At 39.5% G+C, this 10802-nt stretch overlaps 1 protein-coding gene across 1 annotated transcript in view; it reads left to right on the top strand.

The window, feature by feature from the left end:
• The first annotated feature begins 6952 nt into the window (after positions 1 to 6952).
• crlf1a (cytokine receptor-like factor 1a) overlaps positions 6953 to 10802 on the top strand; it is a 36412-nt gene continuing 32562 nt past the window's right edge. Inside the window, exon 1 of the mRNA XM_017700267.2 lies at positions 6953 to 7326. Within this exon, the coding sequence (XP_017555756.1) occupies positions 7212 to 7326 (115 nt within the window). The 5' untranslated portion in view covers positions 6953 to 7211. The remainder of the gene's footprint in view (positions 7327 to 10802) is intronic.

Below are 10802 nucleotides of genomic sequence, written 5' to 3'. Positions count from 1 at the left end.
GTTCTTCAAATTGACATAGAGAATGTGTTGTATGTGGTTCTACACTTAACCTTTTTGGGTTATATATAGTGCTACAAAGGGTTTGTTTATTGTTATGATGTCAAGTTTGTAACAATATAAGAACCCTTTTTGGTGCTATGTAGAACCAATTACAAAAAAATGGCACCATATCAAGAACCATGCAGATGGCTCTTTGCGTGTTCATGGTTCTATATAAAACTGTCTTAACTAAAGGACCCATGAAGAACCATCATTCAATAAAAGTGTGAATTGGGGGGGGGGGGTCTAGAACAGTTGGAAATGAATGACCACTCTAGAACAGCTGGAATCAGAAGAGCATTCTACACTTTTGGGTAAAGACAGTGGAACCATGCATACTCAAAGGGTCCTTTGCATCATGAAATGGTTCGTCTAATTAATGGAGAATGTGTTGTATGTGGTTCTGAAAAGGACTTAAAGGGTTCTTCTATTGTTAGGATGTAGAAGAAGAAGTCTGTTTGGTGCTATATAGAACCATTTTTAAAAGGATTATATGAAGAACCATATAAAGACCCATGCGGAAGGTGTAAGGGTTCTACAGAGAACCATTGTCTTTACTAAAGAACCCTTGAACCTTTGTACAACAGTGCGAATAATGAAAGACATTCTAAAAGAGTGTGAATGGGGAGAACATTCTAGAACAGTTGGAATAAGAGGAGCATTCAAGAACAATGTGTCCAGAGAAGGACATGCTAGAACAATGTGAATAGGCAGAACGTTCTAGAGTTTCCTAGGAATCACTCAGCAACCCAGTGCTTTGGTTTGGTATCAGGGCAAGCATGAAAAAACATGGAATTAGGCCCAGTTTTCTTGAATGAAAGTTTGAGAAGATCACTGGTTCTTTGGTAGAGCACTGTGGGCGTCAGTGCAGGTCACTTTATTCCTGGCGGCGAGGACCCACAATCAGATGTTTTGTCTGGAACCTGGCAGAAAGAATAAGCATCTGGAATCTCAAACCACAATATAACTGGAGATTCTGTGTATTTTGCTTACCTGCCGTCAAGACCGAGACGTTTTAGTTAAACACAACAGGCTCGATCCACACATACACCCCAATCTAACAGCCTCCCATTCTACTAAATCATACTTGACCCTAAATCCACAGGTTTAAGACTCATTCCTTTCTCATAAAGATCTTTAATAAAGCCAGGAAATCGCTCACAGCAGCACATTTCAGGCAACAGAAAGCCGGCAAGCAAACAGGGTACATGACCTTATAAAAATGAAACTGCACTTTGTGTTCGTAAACTCAGCACTTCAGAGTCGGCGCTGCAATTATTGATTTTATTATAGAAATCATTCAAGGACAAACGGCAGAAAGTAAGAGTGTTGACTCACATAGTGGTACTACTGTGTTTATACAAGGCCGCTGTTGCCCTGCAATTACATTCAAGCAGAATTGTAAATGCAATATACTGCTCTGTTAAAGTTTTAATATAGGGCACAGCTTAGTGGTGGACGATATGGCAAAAATATAACATCATGATACTTCATTTTCACAATACATGATATTTAGTCAATCTTATCTAATTAAACAGGACTAAAAATGCTCCTCAAAGCATAATTTACACAGATTTTTCACACTTTCTGCATAGTTAAACTGTTAAGATGCATTGAGAAAGGACTGAATTGTACATGGTGGTCGTGATAGGAACCAGACGTCCAAAGAACTGAATGACTCTAAAAGCTCCTTTAGACAGGTACATGAGGTTTGCAAAAGCAAATGTGCAGCCTGATGCCTGAGAACTTGTTTTATAATAGTTTTGAGGTCAAGGTTTTTGGCCTAAAATGTATTTTAAATGGTCCCCAAAGAAATTAGATTTTCTCCAGAAGTCACGTGTAGGAACTCTGGTCATTTTGGACGGCAATGTTAGACATTGTGACCCCTAGTGAACACCCCTCAAATTTGTTTGAAAGTTAAAAAAACTACTGTAATTAAAATTTTGTGTATGGTACAAGTCAAATGTTCTGGCAGGAATTTTTACTGTGCTACACAATCAGAACACTTTTCAGAACTGAATAAAACTCAGATGCATAAAATGCAGACAATAAATTACAGTTTCCATAAAATAAACCCTAAAATTCTTACTATATGTTGGCTACAGTATGTGAGAAATGATGTCACAACACAATGCAGAATGCTTTTCTGAACATATCGTGTACATTGTGAGTACTTGTAACTTATAACACTGACCAGTTGCATGTTTAAGTGGATTTAGTGCCAAATATTGAATAAAAATTCTTTTTTTTTTTTCTCAGTTCCAACTTATTCGATGTCTGAAAAAACAAATATTACAGTATGAAAATTTCTTGAATTGTTGTGATATATTTGTTCCACAAAGCCAGCATTTTCAGTATGGATTCTGATGCCTGTGCACAGTAGAATGTAAGTACCACATCTTTTAACCAGAAACGGAAAATTCTAGTAAAACGTTGGCCAGCAAGAAGCTATCACAACTCTTTTGGACAAAAAGCAAAAGTGGGATTTTTAACCAGAAATCTATGGTAGAAAATTTTCATGGCATCCCTACCAGAAAATTTATAAAAACCTTGTTGGAATTTTTTTTCTCAGGAAAAATGATACATTTAGACATAAATTTGAGAATCGTGACAGTTTTCCCTCACATGCCTCTTACAGCAAACACAAACAGCATGGCGTAGAGGTTTAGCTGGGGTTCTAAGGAGAGCGTTCTAAATGCTAACGTGAATAATCGACACCAAAACGGGAAATATACCGATACAGGCTTTCCACATCAAGACTATAAACACAGCACACAACATGGTTTTTGTGCCTGAACCATTCTGCTAAGCGAAAGGAGAAGGGAGAGTGTCTCCACCTCATACAGGAGCTGAAACTTAATGAACTCTTTCGCTCACAGCTCAGATCATCGTAACTCGGAATGTCTTCAAGCGCAAACAAGATCTCCTTTTACTCCTCACAGAAAAAGAAAGTGGTGACACCTGGCTGCCATCCATTTTAGGAAAGTGAAAGTAGCGTGAAGAGCTTCATCACTTCATTCAGAAGATGAAACTTGAGTGCTTCCACACAGGCTACAACTCGGCTGTTTGTAGCCCGGTTTGAGCTGCTAGTGGAGCTTCTGATGTGCTCAAACAGCTAGGTATGGCAGAGAAACTGGATCTTTCCTGTTGGAAAAATACAATAAAAAAGTTAATGAAATAAGCAGCAAAATCAGTACATCATGGGGACATCAGGAACACAAGTTGTGACATAAATAATAAAAATAAAATAAACTTTTTGCAAGAAGTGACATCATGTGTTTGCATTTTTAGAACAAAAACTGAGTTTGATTGCAGCTAAAATTGCCAACATTTCTGCATTTTCATTTAATCGCCTGCAGTTTTTCCATTATTGGCCCACTTTTTACTTTCACTCCACTACATTTCAAAGTCTAATATCTGACTTTTTCCTCCGCTACATTTTGAGAAATCTGTCGTTCCTTTTGATTTCTGTGTGTATAAAAACATAACATGTCGCAAAGCAAGAGGCGCAAAGCCAGAGCACCAATCAGGGCTCAGCGGTCACTTTGTTTTGAGCTGGTTTTGACCTGTTGGTCATACCGACCCAGTGCAGCACACGGTTCAACGTCAGCGCAGCAGCGTAAAACTTTGGGAGAGTCTGTTCAACATAAATGATGAACTAACCTAACTTTGTGTAAATAGAGCTCAATATAGAAATATGTCCACATATGCAGTCGAGACTGATGCGGCTTTTTTCTGAATTTCTACAAACACCATTTCATTTTATAGTAAATTAGTTTGGGCTGGTTTATGTTTATGAACAGACGCCTACAGATCAACATAGTAAAGGGGCTCATCTGTGATCCTGAGTTTAAAGCCAGTTTTTATTCAACTTAAACTTGGAACTAAGTTGTAAATAAATCTGAAACTTTGCTTGTGTGTAAAAGTGATTTCAGAGCCACTCGGTTCTCCCTGATGGAAACTGTTTACCTTCAGTGTTTTGTGCTTCTGATCATTTTAATAGACGTCAGCGTCACTAATTAATGACGTTCTATTAAAAGACTGGTTTACCAAGAGAGACGCTGGAGGACTTTCACCTGAAATGAGTTCATGAAGCCAGTCTGGTTATAAAAATGATAACAGGACCAGATCAGAGCCAGAATTACTCTTTTAGTACTTTTACTTTATACTTAAGTACATTTGAAGGCAAATACTTTAGTACTTTTACTCAAGTGGAGGTCTAAAGGGAGGAACTTCTACTTTTACTGGAGTAATATTTTACCTACTTTAACTCAAGTACATGGTTTGTGTACTTCGTCCACCACTGAGAAAAACCTACTTTTACCCTCTACAAGAAACAGTTAGTGGGTAGTCTGTTGATACAAGAGGCAGAATTAAGGAAGACGTTGAATTTGATGAATTGCTGGATGGCATCCGCATAATCCTTTCACATATGGTGGCTTTTCTTTCCCCTACCATAATTTTCAGTTTCAGTTGTAACTCAACAGCCATGTAATTACTGTTAAGTGCCTTGTAATTACTTTTGGTATTTTGAGAAAGTGTTTTGTCTGTTGTTCAGTGCAGTTTAATGTGATAATTGCAACAGACTGGTACGCATGAACAAGAAGACTTGGAGTCAACCAGTCGAGCCACACATGACCTGAAAGAGATATAAAATGGGACAATGGTAATTACAGGATGCAAAAGTACCTTTTAGGAACTTTTGATTCCTAACAAAAGTGGTTTCCACAGAAATTCCGCTAACTTCTACCAAATTTCTGGGCTGTAAATACACAGTCTTCCAGATTTCAGCTGTGTCATTCATTTGTAGATGAATGACACAGCTTTTCCCTGAAGAGCTATAACTCTGTGAGACATATTGTGCTTGGCCCCCATTCATAAGACCTCGAATAGCAACCTTCTTATTTGGGCATGCTGGGTCTAATAACTGGAAAGGAAGTCCACTCACACTTTACCAGACATGGCCAGCATGGGACGAGCGGTAAAAGCCAGCCGAACAAGAGGCTTGTCTACAGTAGATAATGGCCAGCATTGTAGCTCGCTGACCCACGGACGAACCGGCCGTCATGGTTATTGTTTCAGCACATACAGTCTCGCTGGGCAAATGAGTCACTTGCCAAATTCTCCACCTCAGAATACCCGTGGCTGCAATTAGTCAAACTGCGGTCATGACAGCCACCAAGGCCGGGAGGTCCATTTCCACTGATCAAGCTGATTTTCATTATGCTTTTTTTCTTAGTTTTACAGTTAGTCATTTTTCAGAACAAGCAGGCTGTGTTTTAGGCTTCATTCACCTTTTTTTGACCAGACTTTTGTCAGTTTTTCCCACACCATGCTTCATTTTTCATTAAAAATGCTCTGCTTACTTGCAGTCTGAAGCCTGTAATGTCTGCACATTCCACTCTGAGTGCATTAAAAAGCTATTCATTTTCTTAAACACAGTGTAAAGAAAAAATGAGAGTCCCTGCCCATTCCTGCCATTCTTAAATGACCAGGCCGAAATCTGGATAAGATGCGTCACAGAGCATAACATCTCATCGCCGTTCTCTGTCATCTAAAGAAGGTGCTGCGTTTAAAAAAAGGTAACAAGCTCATGTGCAGATTTTTCCTGGAAACTCTTTCAGTTCAAGAGTGGGCTGAGGAATTCAGAGGAATAGGAGGTTGTATCTTAGAAGCGTGCTCCTCTAAAAGTAGTGTTATTTCAATGAAGCACTGACCCCAGTAAGAGTACATTTACATTTATGGCACTTTATCTAAACCAGCTAACAGGTTAACTCCTTAAAGTCCCAGGCTTATTACTCAATAACTACAGGGATTTCAATGCAAACTGGCTGAGCTACTCTTAGGTTACTGGGCCCCAGCAGTCCCTGGACATTTAAGGGGCTAATAATGTTATAGGTGGAGTATCCATACTCACCAGCCTTAACATCGTGACCACCTCATTGTTTCTACATTCAGTGTCCATTTTATCAGCTCCAAAATACTTTGTTACCCTATTATTCAGTGGTCAGGACCCCCACAGGACCACCACAGACCAGGTACTTTTTGGGTGGTAGATCATTCTCAGCACTGCAGTGACACTGATCTCAAGATAGTAACTTCTGATAACTTTATCTTGAGATCATGAGTTAATTATCTTGGTACCTCAAAGTATCAAAAGTTGTTATCTTGAGATCATGATTTAATTGTGTTAATAATCCAGAAACATATATATATAATGGCCTCTCTGGACTTGGACAATGACTGTAGAAACATTGTACATTGTAAAAAAAATAATAAATCAGATTTTATTCTCAGGAACTCCTTGTCTTTCTTTCTTTCTTTCTGTGTTTCTTTCTTTTCTTTCTTTCTGTCTTTTTCTTTTTTTCTGTCTGTCTTTCTTGCTTTCTATTTCTTTCTGTCTTTCTTTTCTTTCTGTCTGTCTTTCTTTCTTCCTTTCTGTCTGTCTTTCTTTTCTTTCTATCTTTCTTTCTGTCTGTCTTTCTTTTCTTTCTATCTTTCTTTCTGTCTGTCTTTCTTTCTTCCTTTCTGTCTGTCTTTCTTTTCTTTCTATCTTTCTTTCTGTCTGTCTTTCTTTTCTTTCTATCTTTCTTTCTGTCTTTCTTTTCTTTCTTTTTTTACTGTTCTAAGGCTTCAACCTCAGAAACAACACAGACTGAGATTCAACCCCAAAACGAGCTAAATGTGAAGGGCGAGAACGAATCTGAGGAGAGAGTCGGTTCTTTTTCTCACAAATACACTTGAATGGGAGTGAAAGTGTTATGAAAAGCGCAAATCATTCCAGACCTCTCTGAAATATTATGAAACCGGGTGACTCCAGTGAAGTAGTTCCTACCCACCTCTGCTGAGGCCGTGGAGAGAGCAGGAGGTGCTGAGTGGGAAGAAGACATGGCGGGGAGGAGCTTGAGAAAGTATAAACTTGGATGCGTTTAAGCTGTGCTGAAAAGCCTCGGCGCGCTAAAAACGATGCCAGAGCGGGGACGAAGGACACGAGCAAGCCGCCACATCGCCTCCAAACACGGTGGATATTCCCTGAAACTTCCCTTCTGTCACTGAAGGCTCCGTGAGGACGACTCGGGTCCGAAAGACTCGCATCAGTCGTTGACGAACCGAGAGCGGAGCTTCACAGGCACGGCAGGCGACTCCCCCCCCCAACAACAACACGAAACACAATGGGATTTGTGCGAGTGAGGAGAAGGAGCGTTTTCAGCCCATGTGCCTCAAACTTGAGCACGTTTAGGTTGCTGTTTTTCACGCTGTGTGCTCCCGGAGTGCTGTCCTTCACTCGTGAGTACGGTGTGTGTGTGTGTGTGTGTGTGTGTGCTCTTCATGTGCTCTTCACTCTTTGCTTTGGTCGCTTTGCACTCAGCTTAGCCTGCTGAGAGTCAGTTTTTGATAAATGTGAAGTTGAATTGGGCTTAAAATTGAGCTCAGCCCGTCCAATAGCTGGACTAATAGACCCCTGACCCGCAGAAGACCCTCCTTAACATCAATGAGCTTCCCAGTTTTTGGGAACTGGCTCAGGTCCACAGAGTTAGTGCTATGTGGTTTATGTCTTAAGAGTTTTAAACAGTTAAAACCATTTTTAAAGAACTAACAGGTATTGGGTTGGTAGAAGAATTGGCCAGGGTATGGGAATTTTGGAAATTCAAGGCCAGAACTCGCCTACAACACTAGTATTTAAATCACGTCGATATTTAAATTCCCAGTTTTGGGAATTGTAGAAAACTGTCCATGGTATGGGAATATGGGAATTTCAAGGCCAAAAGTCATCGACCACAATGAATTTCCCAATTTTGGGAATCGGGTCAAGTCGGAAATGTGAGTACTGTGTGGGATATGTGTTAGCAGTTTTAACAACTGAAATCATTTAAACGCATAGTGGACACTGTACTGGTGTGACAAAAAACCAGCCAAAGTATGGGAATATGGGAATTTCAAGGCCATAACTGGTCTACCATAATAAACTTCCCGATATCAGGAATTGGCTCAAGTTTTAAACATTTGAAATGATTTTTAAAGAACTAACGTGTATTGTGCTGGTGGAAAAAAATGGGAATATGGGAGTTTCAAGGCTGTAACTAATCTACCACAACGAACTTCCCAATTTTGGGAATGGGCTCAAGTCATCAAAGTGATTATATGCTCTACATGTGTGGGATGTGTGTTAACAGTTTGAAACAATTGAAATAATTAAAAAAAAAGGGCATTGTACTGGTGGAAAAACTGGCCAAGGTATGGGAATTTCAAGGCTGTAACTCATCTACCACATGCGCTGTGTGGTTTTATGAACTGTAACAAAACTTTGACATAGATTAGTGTTTCTGAGCTCCCTGGACAGGGTGAGTTATTGGGGAAACTGTCCTGTTGTTGTCCTAGTCTCCATGTGTGGCTTCAACTAATCCTTAACAAAATTTTATGTAGATATTTTATAGATGTAGATATAGAAAGCCAGTTTTGTTCATGTGTGTTTAGAAATAGGGATGCACTGATACATATGACATACTGATAACTGTGGGCAGATATCTAATGTTGTCCATGTGCATATCGCTGTTGTCGGGACAAAACTTTGTATATCTATTTTTGTTGTGTTTTCAGGTTTTGACATAATTTAAATACCTGTTGTCCTTTCCATTGCTTGTAAATTTCATGATAATTGAACCAAAAGAAAAAGCCCAAAATTACTCTGAAATAAAATCTTACATTAAAAGTACAGTAGGTTTTTTCCTTCTCCTGTAAAGTTACCGTTGTGGAGATATGAGGTTTTATCCCGACAACAGTGATATGTGCCATGGTGGTTGCTCAAAAACCTTTATAAAATGCAGAAATTAGGAAAAAGTCTACCTGTACTGGTATTACAGAGAAATATAGCAGACTTTGGTTACGAAGGCAGTAAAATGAATAACATGCAGATACCTCTAAACGTTCTTCTTTTCCAGTGTACATACATACGTATATGTCATCAATATATTTTATTGATATATAATATTATGTAATATTTCATTTTTTAAGCAAACATGATTATGTATCCTTGGTGTAAAATTACAGGTTATACAGAAATGAGAGAATTTATAAAAAATCTGATTGACGGCACTTGTGAGCCGTATGTAATTAGGGGGCCTTTTGTGGCACTCACAGGTGTGCTAGGAAAAAAGGAAAAGTGAAGACTGGGACTAATTATACTCAATTAGGGTTTGCCATTTTCACACCCTCCTTCACCAGGTGAGGGATTAACAGCCCTTAAGAACGTGGCATCGGTCCATCGTTGCCACAGGATGGTAGGAGTGTAGACGCTTCTTTTCATGTTTTCCATCTCACGTGTGAATGCCAGAGCACCAGAACGGCTTTCTCTGGGCCTCCGTTTAACATAAACACAGTTACACAGCGGAGCAGGGGGAGAAAGACCTTAGGCACAAGTGTCCTTTTAACGCGGCGCTGCCAAATGACACGGTGAGCAGGAATGTCGGAGGCAGGTCCCCATTTTTCACCCCCTCATTGATGGCAGTGGCTTAAGCCAGGGCTTAGTGGGAGCTGCCGTGTGTTTGCCTTGGTTTAGAATGTTTCTCCAGTGATCACAGGCCTGCGGGCCTTACCTCACGGGACCTTTTCAAAACAAGCGATATTTTACAGCCCATTTCCTATTCGGACACATAAAATAAATACGGGTAATTGCAGCTGTCGTTAAAGTGTTTAAAGTAAAAAGGGCTCTCCGTGCCGACTCTGATTTTTATACTCCGTCTTTTCCTTTGATGAAACTGTTCCACACGTAACCATGATTCAACAGTATCTCCGAGGCCAAAAGCTCGACCCCTTAATGCAACGTCTGCTGGTGAAGTAAACTTCACTGGATTCTGCTTTTAAGAAAACTTAAATAATTACAGCTTTGGAACGTGGAGCATATTCTTCAAATTGATGAACTACGTCGTTGAGCCCTGTAAAACCATTACTAGATGATGTGATGTAATATGCCCTGTTACTGCAATTAGCAAGTATAAACATCACGACCAGGCACATCATCATGAACAATACATTTGTGTCCAGTTTTCGACCAGCTCTTTTATCAGTTGTACTGGAGTTATTTTGTCATTCTTGCTAGAAATTTAGATCAAGAAGTAGTTAAGAAATGACATTTGCTCCTGCTTCTTTTCATTTCTGGTCCACATGCCAGATATGGTGTGGTTTTCTTTAGACCTCAGTCACTTTCTTCCCAAGGAGTCTTGTATCTCTGCTTATTTAGTCTCAGTACTAACTCCTAACTATGTTTCAGTTACCTTAAGGCAGAGGTTCTCAAAGCATTCCACAGGAACCCCCAGACAACATAGATTTTTATTTTTGACTTACAGGTCTTAGCTAAATTTTGTGTCTTATTAATATTATAGTATGATGAAAAGCTGTAAAACAGTGTAAAATTGTCATTTAAGCAGTATGTATTACCAAGCATTCACCAATACAAGCTTAATTCATACCAATTTAAGTCAGGCACGATACTTTGCTGAGAATTTCTTATAATCCGTAAATTGCCAAATATGCCACACTGGCCTCATAATAGTGCATGGTGCATGGACCCCGCTTATTGCTGCCCATTGCTGTATTTATTGCTGTGTTCTGTTCATTCTTGCAGTGAATAGCTATTTCTCCACTGCCTATAGTTAAAGCTTTATCTCTCAGTTATGTTAAGGTATCAACCTGTGCCATATAACACTGTAAAATTGATATTTAACCCGGCATGTATTCCCAGGGATTCACAAATCTAGGCCTAATTC

Source organism: Pygocentrus nattereri, chromosome 2, assembly GCF_015220715.1.
Source record: "Pygocentrus nattereri isolate fPygNat1 chromosome 2, fPygNat1.pri, whole genome shotgun sequence".
Classification (NCBI taxonomy): Eukaryota; Metazoa; Chordata; class Actinopteri; order Characiformes; family Serrasalmidae; genus Pygocentrus; species Pygocentrus nattereri.
The sequence above is the reverse complement of the archived record's forward strand: the minus strand, read 5'-3'. Positions and strand labels throughout refer to the sequence as shown.